Source organism: Anoplopoma fimbria, chromosome 17, assembly GCF_027596085.1.
Source record: "Anoplopoma fimbria isolate UVic2021 breed Golden Eagle Sablefish chromosome 17, Afim_UVic_2022, whole genome shotgun sequence".
NCBI classification, from domain to species: Eukaryota; Metazoa; Chordata; class Actinopteri; order Perciformes; family Anoplopomatidae; genus Anoplopoma; species Anoplopoma fimbria.
Genome location: NC_072465.1, coordinates 5,187,697 through 5,208,348, shown reverse-complemented (window position 1 = coordinate 5,208,348; position 20,652 = coordinate 5,187,697). Strand labels below are relative to the sequence as shown.

Here is a 20,652-nt window from a genome sequence, read left to right as displayed (position 1 = left end):
CGTCTGCTGATGGAGCAAACAGCTCCAGAGCTGTCCTGCAGCTTAGGCCCGGCTGCCTGCCTCATTACAGGGGAAGGACAGAGAGAGATGGTGGGAGGGAGGAGAGGAAAGGATGTAGCCTTTGAACTAGAGGCAGGTTTTAGACATGTTTTGAGGTGGTGTTTGAGAGATGTTGAGCTGAAGAGGAAATATTGTTAATATTAATCATGATGGAACACTCAAGATCGGAACACAGGATCACAGTTTTGACTATCATTTACTTACTAAGTCACAAATACTTACTCTGCCTCCCTCCTCCCTTACAGTGCACCTGGTTGAGTCCCAGGAGATGGCTGAATCTGCAAGAGTACCAGAGCAAGAAGCTGATGCAAGAGAGTGGCGTGGCGGTCCAACGTTTCTATGTGGCCGACACAGCTTCTGAGGCCTTGGAGGCTGCAAAGAGACTCAGTGAGTAGAAAGAAAGAACACACACACACACACACACACACACACACACACACACACACACACACACACACACACACACACACACACACACACACACACACACACACACACACACACGCACACGCACACACAAGAGCCATGCAGTGCGCCTATCACCACTCGACCTCAGGGAAAGGAGCAACCTGCATAATGGGATGTTTTGTTTTTTTATTCTGGTGTCAATAAGATATCTGAGTCAGGGTAGAAATAATTAAAATCCGGAAAGGAGGAAATACTGTTTTCCTTTGAGTCTTTTTTGTTTATTTAACACAACAAGGCAAACTTCTCAAACAGCAGTGTTTACTGTGTTATGAACACAAGCAGCCATACCCTACAAAGTTTTGTAAAACAGTCAAACTTATTACTTAAATCAGAAAATATTTGATTAAAGAATTAAGAAACTAGACCCATCAAAGCATCCAGTGCTCACTGTTGGTACTTCACAGTTTTCTACACTCTATGCAGTGTCAATTAAGTGAACTGTGAATTTGGGTCGTCAGTATTGAGCTTTGATTCTTAATCGTATTTTTGAATGGTTGATTAGCTATGGGATAAATAAACCAAATAAACCAACCTGCGTGCTAGTGATTGTTTCTGTTCTGGGTCAAGTAGCACGACTTCTTTTTCAAACTATTTTAAAAGGTCATGTTTGCTGATCTTAGACTTATGATGAGATGGTTATATGATCCAGAATAAGTAGTTATTAAGAGTTCTCATTATTTTGTGGTGCACTTTGCTCCAACAACACGTGAAGCTTGTTGAAATACATAAGAAATCATGCGTCCCTTAAGCACGTTGCAACAACATTGCAGAGCTGCACAAGTGTTTTCCTGTTGTGTAGATTTACATGTAAAATACTATTTTATTACCTAAATGTTAATAATGAGATGGTTTTGACCTGTGATTTGTTTGTAATTACACTATAATTGTACTTCTGAACATTGTGAAACCTTAACAGTCCTATTTGTGCTGCATGGCTCTGCAGACCTGCTACATGACTTGCACATGGCTGTGCTTTATCAGGGTCGAAGTTTATCTAGTCCAATCTCGTCTTTATGCTGTTTGCTTATGTGTGGAAGCCTGTTTTTTTTTTTTTTTTTTTTTTTTTTTTATTAGTTTAGTGGTTGTGCCTTCTCAGTTATTCATCACACACTCATCCATGCTAATTTGTTTCACAACCTCTCGTGTTCAGTTTCTCACGTTTTGCATGTTTTGTTTTTCCTTTTTTACGTGTTTATTTTTAATCCTTGGTTACAATTTGGATTATTGCCCCCACACAAAGCCTTGCAAGGATCTGCATGAAACGCTTACTTAATTCTTGTCACACAAAAAGATTATACTCCAATGAACAACAACAATTTAACACACATGGCTATGCACCCACACATAGCTTTCTATTCCATCTCCTACCTTCCCTGTTCTACCTCCTTCCCACACACCGAACTGCCCAACACATACAGCATATATTTCCACCCTCAGCTTTATATTTTATTCAGCGTCCTCTCCAACTACAGCAGTGGCTTTCTGAGTGCATCCAGGTTGGTTGTCAGCCAGCAAGGTGCCGCTCTTGCTTCCTTTGGGCTCCAGGGCCTGGGGCGCTGCTTTCAATGGCCCTGGTAACGATGCAGACGAAGATAAACTGAATAGGAGGAAGAGGACATATATTTTCATGACAGTACCTATATCGCTTGGTAGGAGAAGAAATGGAGAGACAGAAAACTCAGGACTAAGGAGTTAAAAGTGAACAGACAGCTTAATAAAACCCAGGCCAGACTCAAGTGTTGGTTTACTTTAATGCAGGATTTGCGGTGCTTTTTTAGATGCTGACAAGTCACATAGCTTTTGGATAGTTATGCCAAAGTTATGGGGCTTTTTGTCCTGACAACTGAATAGCTGCAAAATTGCATGTATGGGTTATTCTACAACAAATTTTGGGACATTTTTTATGTTGAACTACATAATACTGTATGTGCAGAGGGAAAGGAACTTTATCCAAATGGTGGCTGGAAGTGATTTATCATTGCGGATTGTCCACTGCAGTAGAGGGAGTTGCACGGCTGCAGTTCAGAAATGTTTTTATTGGTTTCTTCAACCAATATTTCTAGCTCAGTAGCAGAGAACTTACACTTTTCTTTTGCACTCTATTACCTTCTAGAAAAAATGACAAGACACTTCTTTATTGGCCCAGCATCCATTCTTAATTAGCAGCAGTGCATTCAAGTGAACTTGACTCAGGCTGTGACCACTTGCATCTCGACTTTTAGTTAATTCCCAGCTAAATTGAGTCTTTGCAGCTCGGGCAGTCCTTTTCGGTTGGCTTAGTAAATCAACCCCTTTATTCCCATAGCGTGCTTCAGAGCGGCCGTATCTTGTCATCTCCATTTATGCACTAAGCTTTGGTCAGTGTCCGAGTACATGTGTGTGTGTTTGTGTTTCTCACACTTTGTGTATCCTGTGACAATTGCTGGCTCGCCATTTAAGCAAGCGAGCGAGCATCTACTGACGCTTCATTTCTTCAGAAACACACATGCTGTCACATGAATGTGTACGGCTGGCTCTTGGGCCATGTTAGGTGATGGAGAACGAGAGAGAAGGGGAGATCAGTGACCTCTTTAGTTAAGATCTGTTGGGCTGAAATGCAAACTGGGAATATCGAGCTCTGGCCTCGGGCCGAGGGGGGAGGCGAGGTGTGAAGCCAGCCCCGGAGCTCTGTTTCATGGCTTTCCACCGTAGAGGACACGGGATATGGCTCTGTACAGGGGATGTGGAGGGTTGGTGTATCAGAGCTGACCAGAAGCGACTCAAACAGATTTCTGTGTGGTGCTGATATCCTGCTGTGAGCCCCTGTTTCCCTGCATACACAAAAGAATGAATCAGTCAAGCATGGAGGCACAGACACAGATGAATGACATGCGTAGGGTGAGCTTGCCCATATGAAACACAGAGACACTTATACACACACAAACACACACACATGCACACCAACCAGTATTCTCCTCTGCGTTACACTCACTTAACCATGAAGTGGTTAAGTTGACAGTTCAATTGCTGCTATACTATATAGAAACTCTTCTCACTCCTCTCGTGTACTTTAAAGTGGTCCAACTCTCCCAAAGTGGACACAGATTGATTTGTTCTATTACCGCCCAGGACAAATAGCTTAAAATCTTTCTCTTTCTCTATCAAAGCATTAAAAATAAATCCGACATGGACCATTGAATCCCTTAAACTTGAATGACAACTCAGGGGAGAGTTTACATCGTGGCAGATGGGTGGCTCACAAACAGCTAATGGCTCATGGAAAGTAGGGCCCCATACTGGGTGAGCTGTGCAGGGAGTTATCAAAAAGTCCAAAGTTTTTGTAATGTGCAATCCACTGGGACACTGAAAGAATGGCACTCTTACTGTTGTTGTGTGTCCAAAACCAATGACCCAGATCTACAAGTTTCATGCCCAAGCTTTTAATTTTGGTGTGTATGTGACAGCCAAGGACCAAGCTGAAGTTTTGAAAAGTAAACTTTTGGACCTCGAAGTTAGATAACTTTAATATAATATTTTTGATTTAAAATGTTAAATATTCTTGTCCTTTTTCTGTTAAGTTGTCACATTTGTGGATATTATCCACCTTTCAACTGCTTTTAAGGCTTTCAGGGATTTAGTTGTTTTGTCTCGTTATAGAGCTGTAACAATTTCTGTAATCTGGTTTGCTCCTCAGCAATAAATGGGAAAAGTACAAGTAGATGTCTCTCTGGCAGAATCAATTATTGATGTTTGTAATGCAATGCTACTCCAGCATGCGGCAGTGAACTTTCACCAGCTCTTCTGTTCTTCTTTGCTTCCTAAAGTGTGACCAAAAAGAGGTCAGAGAAATTAAGCTACAAATGTTTGTGGTACTCACCCAACACTCAGCCCATTAAAGATGGATATGATCAAGTGTCTTTTGCTGGCACATTTCACTCAGTGCTCCACCAGGCTCATGAAACAATCAAGGACTCGAGTAAGAGAGCACTTAAGCAAAAGAGTTCCCAGGTTAACACTGTCAAACATTATAAATAGTACCCATTAGTGTAAAAAAAAAAAGAAGCACAATGTCATCAGATGGACACATAAGAAGTATAATAATGGTTTACGTTAAGGCATATCATCAATCCATCTCAAAGAGAAAACAATTGTTAAGCCATCTGTGAAGGAAAATGTGGCCATTGAATGATGCATATCTAAGAGGGTGATGCTGGTTTGGGAAATGGAGCAAGAATTATTCCAGGAAAATAACTTTTTGTTATGTGACACTTAATGCATCACTTGTACTTGGAGACACTATTCAAATAACCCCATATTTGAAAAAAATGATGGGTGATATGGATTTGGAAGAGGTTGTTTTGTTTGGCAGGTCCCATTCAGCATCGGCTAAATATGTTATCAATAACGGTATATAGCTTCAGTCAATGCAAGAAAACTGAATTGCCTTTTTTCTTTTGCAGTGATGCGAGCACTCACATTTACACACAAACACAGGTTTTCCCACAAATACCTGGTCGCTATCAAGCAGTTTTGAGATATCAAAGCAGGTCCAGTAATGAATATAGATTTCGTCTTTGCACGGCCACGCACACGCACCCATATAAACACACACACATACCTGTGCCCTGCTACAGCCAAAGAGAATGTGATTATGCAGTCCACTTTGTGTGTCGCCAGCAGCTTGACAGATGCATCTGTTGAGCAAATCTTGATGGATTTTCAGTCTGAATTTTAAATCAAAACCACATTTTCCCTCCCCTTCCTTGCTGCGAGAGCCCCTTCATGTCTGTCATGGCGCCTGCCTCTCCCGGCAATCATTCACTGACAAAGCAGCGATGGAAGAAAACATTGCTTCAGATTCTTATCTTGACCGCATGTTGAGGCGGTGTGATTAATGGGAGCAACGTATATTCGTGTATGTGTACACCTCATATCGGATGAGTTTCAGAATACGTTGTCTTATATCTTATATCTTAACCAAACCCGACTTTCCTTTGAAAAAAATGTGTTGCGATTACATTTTCTCTAGCCTTCTGTTTCCCTTCTCTCTGTCTTGTGCTCAGTTTTCGAAAGTTACCTAAATTTCTTTCACTCCTCATTCACCTCGGTCTACCTCTGCCTCTCTTTTTTTTTGCACTTTGTGCTTAGCAAAGCCTCACTGCCAGAATGATGATTAACAGAGGTGGGAAGCATTTTAATTTATTTCACCCTGCTATGAATATTCAGTGTAAACAGAGCCGTTTTTATGCATGGCTGTCAAGTCTCATGTGTGCTTATTAGAGGGATAGTTAGTTTGATATGCTGGCTTACTGAATAATAGCGAGCTACCTTGACATAAGCCAACTCATTGATGGAGCAGGTGTGTGAGTGTGTGTGTGTTTGCAGGTGTGCAGATTTGGTTCTGCTTGTGCTTTTTATGATGGTGTATGAGAGAGAAGGGGAAGAAAAAATATATAGAATCTACTCATCTGACAAATGTGTCTCCATCAGTTTCAATCTGCCACGCTTTGCTGTCTAAAGTCAACGTGCTTGAAAGCACTCCAAATGCAGTTGGCTGAGGTAAACATGAGTTCCTGCATTGACAAAAATAAAACATTTTCTTTGCCATGCTACATACAGTACATTTATTTAGTGGTTTCTTCTTTCCAGAAAAGGTTCTTTTTCGGATATTGTGGATCATCAATAGCCCTTAAAATGAAGCCAATGAGGCCACAGATTTTTGAATTTTTAAGTAGCTCAAGGCCAGGGACAAAGTGAATTTCATAGTGATTGTTTTCTGCTCATTTGGTTGTGGCAGCTCAGATCCCCACTATGCCTCTGGCCTGTGGTCTTCAAATTGAGACGGATGTCTCAGCTAGCATCTTCTTCACACAATACTGGCTTAAAAAATGTTTGGTGCCATGTCTTGCCAGTTTAAGCCTTTAGTTTCAGACAGCGTATGAATTAAATGTAGAGTAAATGCCCTTTTCTTATGATTTATCGATGAGCGAGTATCTTGTACAGTATATTATGTCTGCCAAACAGGCAGCTTCTAACACCACCTCCAGCCTCATCACAGAAAATCCTCGTGTGTGGCGGGTTTTTGTCTTGTCCAATGTTGAATTCTGAATTCAGTTCACATTTTATTAATAAAATGATATAGGATCTTCATGTAAACCTAAATCAATATGGGCTGGTTCATTCAGTTTGAAGTTAGAGACTTCATGGTGAATTGTATCTGCTGAAAGGAAAGCATGTAGAGATTGCAACAACCTGACCTGCAGACAAACCGCCCAGGAGCCGAGGTGTGCACCATCAGACTGAGGGTTGGCTGAGATAATTTGATCTCTCCCTTCATGGAATCCAGTGATATGAGTTTCCCATTGTGCATTGAGGTGCAGAGGAGACTCCCTGCACAGCAGCCTCTGCTGGATGGTCTCCCAGACACATCCAGCATGTTTCACAAACGCTAACAGTGTAGAGCGACATGTGATATACCAGACACAGAGCCATGGGCATGTTGGAAGGAGCCAGTGGCCTAGAGGGTGGGGTCAGCTGTGACTGTGACAGCCACTGGGAGGACATACATGAAGTTCCATGCGATAAAATCCTGCATATTTCTGCTTTGGTGTGAAATGTAAGGCATGTAGGTTTTTGGATAACTTTCCTTCTGCCAGGTAGAGGATAATCCTGAACCTGCACTTCAATGTACTGGAGTTCTAATTATCCTTTAACCACAGATCTATGGAGATAATCTACTGACCTGAAACATATGGTCAATCTCAATGATGTTGTGGAAATAGAATTCCCTGCTATTCGAGTTGGCGTTCGTCCCTATTTATAAAAGTTTTCTATTCTCAGCGGTGGTGACACATTATAATGGTTTGTTGGTAAGGGTTTGAAATAAATTTGCTTCAGTCGCATACGACATAACGCCCATGCTCACACTTGGTGTGCCTCCACATTTATTTTGCTGGTGATATCAACAGTGGCGCTTTCTCTGGCGGGTGGAGAGAAGCATTTACACCTCCGACTGGGCCTGGTGGTGGTTTATGAGATCATCTAGGGAGAACCATATGCTTCTTCACTAACCCAACACGCTGTCTAGCATGTACCATCTGTCATAGAAACGTTCCTTCCCTACATGGGCATCACCACAAGCCACTCTGAGGACTTCCCTACCCATGCGTGACGTTTGCATCTCTCCCATGAGTCCTCCCTCAAACTCCCCTCGGAGATGCTGTGCTAGGCTTTCTCAGTTGAATTAGTCTCAGATGTTATCCTGTCAGTAAACTACTGTCAGCTATTTTTGTTCTCTTAACACAATATGTAGGAAACAAACTTGTATCAAGTTATATGTGGAAACATTGTGCGGAACAATTGTGGATAAAATTTAACATTTTAAAACTGCTTCTGCCTTGCAGTAACATTATCACAACAGCATGTCTGAAGTCACCTGTTAGCTTGTCACAGACCACGCCAAGCAACAACAATTCTACAACGTAGTATTGGATTAGACTGCATTCAAATGAATTTTTTCTCATTCATTCAAACATGATTAAAAAGCTCTTAAGTGCTGTGAAATGTATGTGCCAATCAAACTTGCTTAGTCGCATTTTAAGTTATTCACAACCTGTTCATGTGTTGGTACTCATTGAATTTCAGAAAGCGTGAACTGTAGATATAAACAGCTTCTAAACCTACATGCATGAGTATGACAGAAGGTACACTAACAGGTTTCCATGAACATTAAAGAAACAAAAGTGCGTCTTAATTTGATCATAGATGATTAGTGCTTTGCATTTAATTGTTTTTTTTCTAAGATAAATTATATAAAATGCCTAAATGTGTTTTATTAAGGCTGTTCCATGCTTTATTGAGCAGCGAATTTGTAAGAAGCAATGCAGTGATATTTGTTTCTTATTGCTTTCTCTCTGAGTGCCTTTTCTTTGTATTCACTCCAGTTCGGTTCCAGTTTTTGCCTTCCTACATTTGTTTGTACAACAGTCTTGTATAAGGCCTAGGTCCTTTGTCATCGAATTCTATTATGCTCAGCTCTCAATGTGTGCTATAAATCCTGTCTCACCAATGACTTGGAAAATGTTTGGACAAACCTAAAATTTGAATGTGTTGTGTTGAATGAGAAAAAGGAAAGTCGTAGCTGTGCTATACACCTTATGGACACATGGGACCTGCTTTCTAGAGACGGACAAATATATATTACTGTCAAACATGGTACATGGTCAGGCCGATCCTTTACCACGCATTCCCTCCTTCTCATTCACAGTCCCCACTAGAGCCGCCTCGTGTACTTCAACACTTCAAGCGCCTTTTAAGACCACTTTCATCTTCCCCCTTCAGAAAATGAGGCAGAGTCTCTGGTGGAAAGCGCTGACAGTAGCAGTTAGTGCTGAGTAAAGTTGGTTCAACCACGGCCCTTTCACTTCTGTCTTTGTCTGAAGTAGTGTGAGGACCCTCGTAGAGCTTTGTGCGTTTGTGTGCATATGTACACCAGCTGGAACCCATGTCCTCTTCTCGATGGTCTACTGGACCGAGGCCACTGAGGCAGCTGCTCATCTATTGATCTTACAATTGGTTCTTGAACTTCAAAAGAATATGCAGCCTCAGTTTCACGGAATATTACACTTGTGTCATTGCCATCTTTTTAGCCACTTGCCATTTGATTTCCATTGGTGAGCGGTTATAATTATCAACTTCGTTGTTTCCAATGTAAACACGCGGTAGTCTGGCTGTGAAGGCAACAGTGTCAAGAAGAAAGAGGGTCTGTTTAATGATGTCCGTTTTAAATGGGTGCCATTGTGGGAGGGGAAGGATACTGGAAACATGAGACCCAATGGACTTTGTGTATATGTTGTCAAGTTATACAACATTACATTACATTTCATTACAGTCATTTAGCAGACGCTTTCATCCAAAGCGACTTACAATCAGTAGTATATTACATATCATTCACCCATTCACACACTGATGACAGGCTACCATCAGACTCTAACTAACATTCATGCAACATCCAGTCCACACCGATGGCAAGCCTTCGGGAGCAACTTGGGGTTAAGTGTCTTGCCCAAGGACACATCGACTGCCGAAGCCGGGTATCGAACCACCGACCCTCTGATTGGAGAACTACCTTGCTCTCCACTACGCCAAAGCCACCGCCATACAACTATGCGAGAAGCTTGCAAGCTCTTTTTATAATGAGGTGACCAGCAGCAGTCATGGTATCGGGACTAAGGCGAGAAAGTGTTAGTGCCACTTGGTTGTCTTTGGTGGTCCAGTAGAGTCACTTGGACTTACAGTGTTTATTAACTCCAAAACACTTGTCATATGATGCATCATGACGCTGCTAGCAATCATCAACCGACACCTACGGCATAGTTTATGCATTTAAGTGAATTGTTGTTGTGAATTTTGTGGGTATTTTAGCAAAATTACTCAACTGAGATAAATATTATCCAAATAATTCAAGGGCGGAGGGTTGTGGAGCTACGGGTATATTATTGCTCGACAAAACAATTCTCTGCATCCATTTGGACAGAAGATGTGCTCTCACTTGACAAGAGAAATCAAAATAAGGCAATCTGAATGCAACAGTAGATGGGTCAAGAAAACAATTAGCAACGATAGTCATCAATTCTTTTCAATATGACAGCGCCTTTGTCACTGTGTGGATGTCTCGGTTTACAAGGACAATGATTGGGGCTGTTTTCATCAACATACTTATGCCCTGCACATTAAAATGTGTTGGTAAATTTGACCTGTTAGCAGTCTTTGGAGTGCTTTTGCAGATATATTGCTATCTGCGCTCTAATTGCATCAATTATTATAGTTAAATGGAAACTTTTTAAATCTCTTAACATTACGTGACACAACATTGTGTCTCTCAACAAACAATCCAACATTTCAAAGAGGCTTGTGTTTGGATTTGATTTGTTCATTAATTTCTTGAGCCTTTGGCTTCCACTTACACTGAGATTACTTCTTTTTACACTACTGACATGAGGACATTTTGTGTTGGACCACTTTCTACAGCTATACACTGCAAATGGGCAATTTGCAAATAACAAAGATATATATATATATATATATATATATATAATACCAGAATAATAGATTGTTTTAATTCGCATCACTGTTCCTTCTTCATCCGTGTCAAAGAAATTTGGAAATTGTACTTCTTATTTACACGTATGAGACTGATCTAGTATGTGCACACTAATAAAAGAAAATCACTTGGCAAATGGGTAACCAATAACCATGCTGCTGCTGTTTTTCATGGCAAGAGTATGAAACCAGTATTGTGTTGGGTTAGTAACTTCTACATAAATGGGTTGAGGGCCATTTACATAGTGATTAACTGGTAATGTCAAGTCAAGACAACATAGTTCTTTCGTCTGCATTTCACCCACAAATTTTAACCTTTCTCTTCTCGTTTGCTTTAGTCCCGTCTCTTTTCTCTTTTCACATTCCTCCAATTTGTTCACTCACTCACGTCTGCTCTTTCATTTAGCCTTTTCTTCAATCTGTTGTTCTCTTGTGCTTACCGTTGTGCTCTGTCTCTGTCTGCAGTGCCTAACGCCCCTCTGTTTATGCCCCACCCTCCTGTAAAAGAAAGCGAGTACTACAGCAGTACCTCGTTTGCCACTTTGATCACATTATAGAGGAACTAAATGAGTGCATGGGAGTTTGCTGAAGAGATCTGCAGGTATCTCCGTCTAGCCACACGACTCCCTGCAGGGCTCCTGCTGATGGACGGAGCAGCTCTGGTCCTTTTCAGAGGGCTGACCTGTCTCAGGAAGACAGATGTTAGTCTGCAGTTGTCCTGTCTCCAGTACGTGCCAAGATAACACGAACTGGATGGGGAGAGAGGATGGGGATGGTTTGAAACATAATGTTATTAACACAGGGAACAGCACTAGGTTACTGACAGACACTGCACCAACTTCATTCAGAAACACTTCTCTCTCAGGTTCTCTGATAACTGCAGTCCCTTTCGTAAAAACATCAAACATTTTGAGAAGATGCAAAAACGCACTGAAGTACAAAGTCAGTCCAAGCACTCTAACACAGACACACAACATGCAGGCCTCTCCAAGGACATATTGTCTTCCCATACATTGGCTTGCTCTATGGGTCTCTCGTTTTTTGCAGGAAAAAGCCATGCATCTGAAATTGTCTTAACAGCTGTAAATAGGCTTTGCAGGCTAAACCAGCCTGTCTCTCAAAGAGCTGATTTATGTAAGCAGCTTAGTGTTTCCACCTCCTCATTACGCACCCTAACCTATTCATGTTGTGGGTGAGACGTCGAATTACTTCTCACGCATCCAATATATCGTTTTAGGATGACACTAATGTGCCAGTAGAAGTGAACATGTAGCCTATTATTTGTTCTAAGGGCACTTTGCATAAATGCGGGTGTCCTATCTGTGTTTGTATTAGTTGGAGTTAAGAGTTAAGTCAGGTCCAGAAAAAGGGAATAGTACTAGTGGAGTGAAATGTACAAAACATTGTTGTGCTTTGTTGTAGGGACCTCCAACCGTTAGGCAAGCTTCATTACTCGTCAGTAGAAATGGCGTCACAAGTAGTGTTCTTGCCCACCAGTGTATCAGCAGCAGCAGCAGCAGATGTTGTTGACTTTTGGAATGGTTTGATCTGCTATTGTCCATGCTGAACTGAAGAAAAAATGGTGAGTCAGTAATGAGAAGGGAGCAGCTAATGTTTGTGTCACTTTATTTAAAATATTTTCAGGAACACACCATTGTGTGCAACCCAGAGTTAGTAAATTTCTAGTTAACCGTCTCACAATGTGGCGTGATACAAATAAATGTCTTTGCAGAGACTTTTTTTGTCAAACAGAATGCTTCTCCCCACTGATATCCCTGTAGTCATTAAGCACCCATCGTTTCACAACACCATTATCATTACTCTAATCCCTCTGGTTGCATGGCAGAGGGAATCTCTCAGTCAGGGATTTGAACTGCACCTCTCTACCAGGGCCATCGCAGGATATCATTAGAAGAGCTGTCTATGTCTGAAAGCCAGGTGGACTTGTCGTCTAATGAGGACTCGGCTGTCATGCAAGCGGCGACTGGAAGAGGTGTCACACAAAGGTGCCAATCTCGGTCTGGGATGCTGATATTCTCCTCCACTGAGATGGCATCATTAGAGGGAGAGACGGACACATTGACAGCCGGCTTAAACAGACAAGACAGTGAGATGGTAATGATATATTTAGTTGTATCGAACAAAGGGGTCAAACTTGTTATACAAGTCCCAACATTTGGTCGTACAGACATGCCAGTAGCAAGATGACTTTGAATAGCGTGGTCAGGTTTGACCAATGTTTGTTGACTTTTTCAACCTCAACTGAACAGGGAAACGTATTAAGCTTGAAGAATTCCAAGGCCATTATATGTCAAGGTAGATGAAAAACTGAAGGTTTTATTTTCTTATCTTTCCTTTTGGTTCACCTGCCTTCGGTGCATGAATGGACAGTCAATTTCCGCATGACATTTTCGTGGCTTGGCAGAATTGGAAACGGTAAAAGTTCATGGAAAGCTGCGCTGATCCAAGATCACTGCTGTGGTTAAAGGAAATCATCACACAAGGAGTCTAAATATCAAACACGGCCATATCATTCAAAAATTCTAATTTTGGGTTGTCCTTATTATAAGAATGTCTTAGTCGAGTTACGCCCATACGATTTTGTCGACTAACCAATTAGTTGATTTAATCGACAGATGTGTAAATATGATATTTTCCAAAGAGAATCAATCAAAAGCACTTGGAAATAAGTAATTCAGCATGAAAAACCACTAATCAACTCAAAAAATATTTGTGGAATAAGACCAAAACGCCCAATTAGTTGACTAATTGGCTAATAGGGGGCAGCCCTAGTGTTAAAAATATATTGTGAAGGCTATTACACTGAACATTGTTAGGCCATTATTTTGACCATTTTAAACACTCTGTATGCAAGGGAAAGCAACGTGAACATTTTCAGTTTTATACTTGCCTTTGGTACTATTAATCTACTTATATTAGGTTATTAGTTAAATGTTCTAAATATCAGTGAGTCATGGATGCGACCCTGTGGCAAAGTGAGTCAAAAGCAAGAGCGGTCTGAAGCTATCAGTATGCAGTTGACGACATAATTGACGTTATTTAAAGAAGCGCCATGTGTCACTAAATGCAAGCAAATGGAAGCACAGATTGTTGTTCTCTCTACTTATTATGCTGCCCGGAATACCCCTGAATTATGAATTATGTTTCAGCTTGGATCTAATTCCCAAAAACCATTGGGATATATAATAATTATGCGTCTACAGTACGTTATTTGTTATAACGGTCTTCTACACTGTCATTTCAGACCTATGTTTTTTCTAAAGACTATGTTTGACAGCAATCAACACTCTCCTGCAACATAACCAGGAGGTTTACTGTCATGATGAGCACAGATGCTAAATGTTGAGAGGTCTTTATTTTTTTCCCCCCCATCCCTCTGGTTATAATGGCATTTATCCATAGCAAGGCTCAGGCTCTCTGTGTTATTTGATTGTGGCTGTGTGTGCTCGTGTTTGTTTTCTCCTCCCTCCCAAGAGTTTGATTAGTCGTCTCCATTTAGCCGCCACATTACTTTCATTACAGCACACATGCACGCCGGGGAGGGCCGTCCCGATCCTTTTCTCTCTCCATGCAGATGGTAGCCACATCTTACTCACTCTGGATTGGCACACAGCCTACATCTGTCCCCAAACCAGCCAGCATCCCCCTCATGGCACAGCCCTCGAAGGCTTAATTAAATATCAGACCAAAGCTAACTCTGCTGCTGGCCACCCATGGACTACGTGGGGAGGGAAGGGGGGGGAGAGAATAGGCATTTCAAAAGTGCACAGACAGAAAAGAGGGTGAAAGAGACACTGATTGTAGACGTTGCGTTCTCCGTGCCAGCTGCTGTCACTGGCAAGCAGACTGGGAGTTGATTTGCACTCATTACTGGGAAATGAGTTAGGCCCGAGGATGATGACCGCATTACTCCGATTGCATGTGATGTGATTGGAGATGTTGTGCGATGTTAATCTCCTCCCCCGTGTCCCCGAGATATAGAAAATAAATGGAGATGAAAATCTTACTCTGCATCTTCACAGTGGGCCATGCATGATACAAATGGAAGCGGAGAACTGATTATGCAACCCCCTCCTTGCCCATATAAAGGGGTTTTCATCCAACCAATGATATAATAACCAAACCACCTTCTGCTGGAGGTGTTTTTCTAATTTCTGTGGCTGCGACAAGTAAAATAAACGAGTTGTTGTGTATCAGGTGCAGATATACACTCTGCGTATTGCACAGTAATGAAAACGTACTTTCAAGGAAGCATCTTGACCAGAATCTACAATGTATTGCCGTCTGCTAGAAACATAATCAGAATGCGTTGTGCATCACCTTTTATTAGCATGACCTCCCAGTTTGCAGATTTAATACAGAACCTTTTTCTTGTATGAGAACCTTAAGCTCTGACTCTCCAACCGTGCTCGCTGCTGCCTTTACCGCTTAACTTAAGACATTTGCCCTTCTTTCCCCTTGCTCAACGCGGTGTCTGGGTCGAACATAAAGGCAAGACTTGTCTCTGATTTTACATGCTACTACTCCTTTTCCATCCGCCCCCCATTCTGCTCCGCACTCATTAGGGACCAACCTTTGTCTGAGTGTTAGAGGCCATCTCATGTCTGTCTTACTACCAGATAATGGTCACCCTGCTCTTTACAATGCAACATGTTCACTCTGATCTATGAGGACATCATTATCCTCTCCATGTGTTCCAACAGAGAGTGGACTCAATGTTAAGCACAGCATTTGGTATTAGTCCTCAGAGTTTTGTTTTTTCATGAGAATTATACATATTTTAATCTTAAAGTATTTTAGGTGCAGTGTGCATGCTTTTTATTACAGCAGATTTTGTGTTCTACTGGTTTTGTCTCTTCTTTTATAAAATATCTTCTTATTAACAGCATATTGCTCTTACAGCACCCATTCATATTCGCTGATGCCGCTACAATATCTTGTTGCGTGCCGCATAATAAGCAGGTTTGCTATCAATTACTCGTGCAGCAGGAATGAACACCTGCCTCGTTCTCACTCCATTACCTTCCCTGGCACATTACATGCCTTTTAATATATTTAATATATCCTCACTTTAAAACCATAACTTGTTTTTTGGGGGTTTTTTTCAAGGTCCTCATCAATTTGTCAATACTCTTACCTTTCTCCTCACCTCAAACAATGCAATCTCCCTATTGGGCTACATCTTTGCACTTGTTTTTCTTCTGTTCTTTCAAGCAAAAGCCATTTCCTCCGTGCCGTCCCTCTCTGCTGCACATGCCCACAGGACACTCTATTTCATCTTGCTTTGAACTCTTTTTAATTTTGCGCAGTAGCAGTTTTTTATTAACATATTTATTCATTTATGACTCCTCTCAACGCTCTTTGCATAGGAGCACACCTTCATTCTCTCATTCTCCATCTTTCTCTCTCTCACCCCTCTCAGCTCTTGAATCTCCACAGAACACGGGCCTCACTAATGCAGTGTTAGTTTAATCCCTGCCACCCTGTCAGAGGCTATTTTCTCTGGGTCCTTTTCTTACTACAGCAGCGGTGAGCACGGCCAGGACAGAGTTTTTCAGGCTCCCTCAGCTCACCAGCTCCTGTCTATACGCTCTCCACACTGCTCGTAGAGTTTTGTTTTTTTGTTTTTTTTCTGCGCTGTCAAAAGAGGGGGCCTGTCTCCAGCCCTGAAGGTCAAGGTGTCTTTCTAGCCACGGCACGGCAGATCATCCCATTCCACTCTCCCCAACACCCACTTCCCACCCTGATGGCAGCCACCTGTCAATGGCTGATCTCCCCCACCTAGATAATAATAACCTAGCCAGAGACCAGCTTTCATCAAGTGTCCTAGCTCCATTTGAATAGAGGCCGGTAGTGAATAGACAGCTGAGGGGCCTCCTCCTGATGTGCGAGTTCCTGCAAGGTGGTAGTGACAGCGAAGGAGAAGCAGGGCGGTTATATAATTGGTGCAAGGTCACGTGAAAGTTTCTTTTGTGCAGTTGCTTATTTCCCTTCTTGGTTTGAGATGGTAACTTGTTACCAGTTTTATGGGAATGCACCATTTAAACAGTTTAAGTGTGTATTGTATGTGGACGATATATTTAGCCGTGTTTGCAGCATAGTTTTACAGATGGCAGTGTTGGTCTGTGGACTGGTCCACCACTTTGTTCCAGACAGAATTATCTCTCTCAACTATTCGATCGATTACTGTACGTTTTTGTACAGACATCCATGTTCCCGAAAGGATATCCTTTGGCTATTGTGCCACCATGAAATTGACAATTTTTGTCTAAACAGCTATTGGACGGATTGCCATTAAATTTTGTGGGATATTCATGGTGCCCAGGCGATGATTCCCAGAGATTTTTGGAGATCCTCTGACTTTTCATGTTGCACCACTAAGAGGTCAAACTTTTCACTTGAAATATATCTACATCGACCAGGTGGACTCGATAGCTATGAGATGGATCGCCAGGGAATGTGGTTCAGACATTCATCCTCTGACGTTTCCTGTAGCGTCATTTGTCAGGTGGAAATTTAAACTTGTTAATTACTTGCAATAGTACTTGCAAAATTTGTTAAATTCCCAGCACATTTAGCTTTTCTAGCGCTGTGGGTAGGGCTTATAAGCAAATGTTAGCAAAAGGGCTGAAAATAGGATGTTAGAATAGTCGTTCTTTAAAAAAGCAAAGGTTCAAACTATTTGAATATCATTTTTTGCGCTTTATGTCCATGGCACTGTGACCTAACGGGCCGTGAGCAACTCAGCACTGAGCAGCGTGACTCGGACAGCCCTTGTGTTTTTTTACCATTCTGGGAAACGCAATCTGCATAGACAGCTGTTTAAACCACGCATATATCCCGCTGTATTTGTGTTTTGAACTTATCAGCCATATTTATATTGATTGATGAAGGCTCCAATTCTGTCTGTGAGCTAGCCTGTTTCACTACAGGTGAGGAAATAAAATCAATGAATCTATACTTTGGCCTAAAAACACAGATTTCTTCCCATGGAGTCGACATAAAAACTATTTTGGTTCAGTAAATGTCTCCTGTCACTCAGCCCGGGGAAGGCAGGTTAGCGAGCCGCTGTCCCCAGGAGCTGCTGCTGGCAGACGGGCAGAGACGTTTATCAAAGATGGAGTCAGTTTGGATTTGAGACAGAAGGCTTCTTTGCTTTTCACGTCCTCTTACTGTGGGGATTCCTTGTAAAACCCAACATTTTATTTTCATTTAAGGCAAGTGATGCTGTGATAGTGCTTTTTTTTTTAATCTTTGTTTTTAATCACATATTCATTTCCATATACAAATGTTTTTTTTGGACTATTCCATTATTTGTTTTCAGAATTAAGAATATTTATTGATAGCTGTAGTTAGCATGCTAACACTGTAAACTAATTGTTAAACATGGTAAACATTCTACCCGCTTAACATCAGAATGTTATATTTGAAAGATATTTGATGTCCATTTCAATATGGGTACAGTTATTCCTGTACTTCATTGTAATTGGTAGTGCGAGGGTTATTTTCCTTGTGGATGGGTGCTGAACACTGGATTATAAACTTTTTCCTTCCATCCTGACATAATCCGTAATCTTATCACATATCACACTCACCCCTGCCTCATTCAATTAGATGGATGGATAAAAGGCAGACTCAAGGGGGTATTTAAGGTGCTGAGCCCATATCTTAAGTGCTCTGTCTCTCTCTTCCTCTCTCTCTCGCTCTCTCTTTCTTTCAGATGCCAAGGAGATTGTGTTGAAAGCTCAGATTCTGGCCGGTGGCAGAGGCAAAGGTGTCTTTGACAGTGGCCTTAAAGGTGGAGTGCACTTAACTAAGGAGTAAGTATACCCCTATCTACATTTCACGCTGCGAGTTACTGCAGGAGATAGATTCATGTTATTTCTCCTGTGACAGCGACTTTTAGAGTGAGGAGGCTCAAAGAGCTCTCTGAAGTTGCTCCCTTGGCACTTGTCAGGATTACTTGTGCAGCAAACAAACAGTTTTTCTTTCTTCCAGTGTCTCGTTTTTGAACAACTACCCTCAATTAAATGTTGAAAAAGGGGATTTTAAGGTCTGCAGAAGCGTTTTGCACCCCATACTGAGTTTTCCTCTCTCGGGTTGATTGAGTTTTGTGCCGCTGCTGAGACGTATTTTGCTTTATCTTAGAATTACAAAGTGTGATGGGTGTATTCCTCCAATGAAGGCTCACTCTGTCAAAAGACTAAACAACAACTTGAAAGAGTTCTTTTTTGCTCAGGCAGTGCGTTTCCCTCTGCCAAGTTTTCATGTACTAAAACAGCGCTATCTTTTTAGTAAAGGTACCTTCCACTTATTGCCGCCTTAAAGGCAAAAAAGTGATTTATGACAATTGTCCCAGATATGTATCATCGTCACCCTACTTCAGGGTTCAGAATGGCCGGAAACTTTTTTTCAAAGTGAAATATGCTGAAGTTCATCGTCCCTAGACAGTGTCATGAGCGCACAGTTCACCTTCCTCTCATTTATCAAAGGATGACTACAACCCCAGCTTCATATTTATTCACTTACAACCAGAGCAGGCTAACAGAAGCAGCACCGGCATGTGGGCTGCTTTTAAACAGAGTATAAATAGAGGTTCAATCACAGCGATGTGTTGATGTACCAAAATGTATCCAAAAACTGTGCTTTGTCAGAATGTTACATAAATGCCTAGAAAATGCTTAGGCATATCTCTCTTCAACAAAAAAACAACTCTAGAGGGATAAAGAAATTATTTTCGGATTTTTTCATCTTTCATTTTGTAACTGTTTGCTTTTAAGTGTTTGTATTTTAATAGAAATGATGTCTGTTTGAAAACGGATTCTGTTTAACTTAATACCTCTTTCATTCAGCCCTGCTGTGGTTGGTGAACTGGCCAATAAGATGCTGGGTTTCAACCTGACTACAAAGCAGACACCAAAAGATGGAGTGAAAGTGAAAACGGTGAGCCAATGCGTAAACTGAAGGAAAGAAAGATGTACTTTACTCTTTCTTCTGGGGTTTTTTCTGACCTCATTTCAAGGCATTTTGAGTCCAGTAATGCAGTTCTGTAAAATGAATGACTGTGAAGGCAGTCTGGCTCGATGGCTTTGTGTGTTGTTTTTTTTTCAACTAGGTTTAAATAGTAGGCGTCCACTGTTGTTTACTGTGGGTTTGCGCTGGCTGGTGTTATGGCTCATTGCATAAATTGAACCGAGCCCACTGTGAATTTAAAGTGTTTGGTAAACAACTGTTTCTCTGTGCCACTAACAAGCAGGAATATAATTTTCTCTACTCGCATGCTGCATGCAGTACCTTCTCAAAACAGACATTTCCAGGTGATGAAGCCTTCTCAGTCTGCAGCTTGTGTGTGGTTCCCGCTCTCTGTCTTTGTCTCTCCCCATCTCTGTTTACCCCTGCTACCTAAGTTCTGCTCCTGCTCATACCGCAGAGTTTAGGTGGAATCAAAGGAGTGTCACACATGTCATTTTTATAGAAAGCACCTGCAGACCAGGAAGTTCACAAGCTCACTGTGTTTTCGAGACAGAGGAAAAGGTAAACAAACTAAAACTGGGCAAAAGTTGAATTAGATTTGAGCGGGAAGAGACATTACCTACCTGGCCAAGTTATTTTCCTACCAAGAACATCCTCTTTCGCATGCGGCACTGAAACAGGACCCGGGAGGAGCAGCTGTTGAAGGACCTGAAGGATTGAGAAAAGTAACAGTGTTGTCATAATTTGGTCTGTCAGATGACAGACAGAGTTTAGCTGTCAACCTGCCAATAGAGCTTGCGTCAACCCTCAACCCTTACTGCACCACGGAGCAGAGAACAAAAACAGGGAGCACTTCAGCATCTACATGGATTTGTTCTCATGGCACTGACGGAGGGATGAGGAGAGAAGATAAGGGGTGATGGGACAGGGGGTGTTAAAGACGGTTGTTGAAGTAGGCCAGGTTTGAGGTGAAAAAGAAAGCTGGTGGAAATAAAATATGTAAAGTCTGAGCGAAGAATCAGGCGACAAGTCGATCTACAGGGAACTTAA

General features: G+C 41.6%; 1 protein-coding gene across 1 annotated transcript in view; it reads left to right on the top strand.

Annotated features, from left to right (window-relative positions):
* Nucleotides 1-20,652, top strand: part of suclg2 (succinate-CoA ligase GDP-forming subunit beta) — a 92,639-nt gene that overhangs the window by 18,422 nt on the left and 53,565 nt on the right. Inside the window, exons 2-4 of the mRNA XM_054616804.1 lie at nt 306-447; nt 18,350-18,449; nt 19,482-19,572. Coding sequence (XP_054472779.1) covers nt 306-447; nt 18,350-18,449; nt 19,482-19,572 — 333 coding nt within the window. The remainder of the gene's footprint in view (nt 1-305; nt 448-18,349; nt 18,450-19,481; nt 19,573-20,652) is intronic.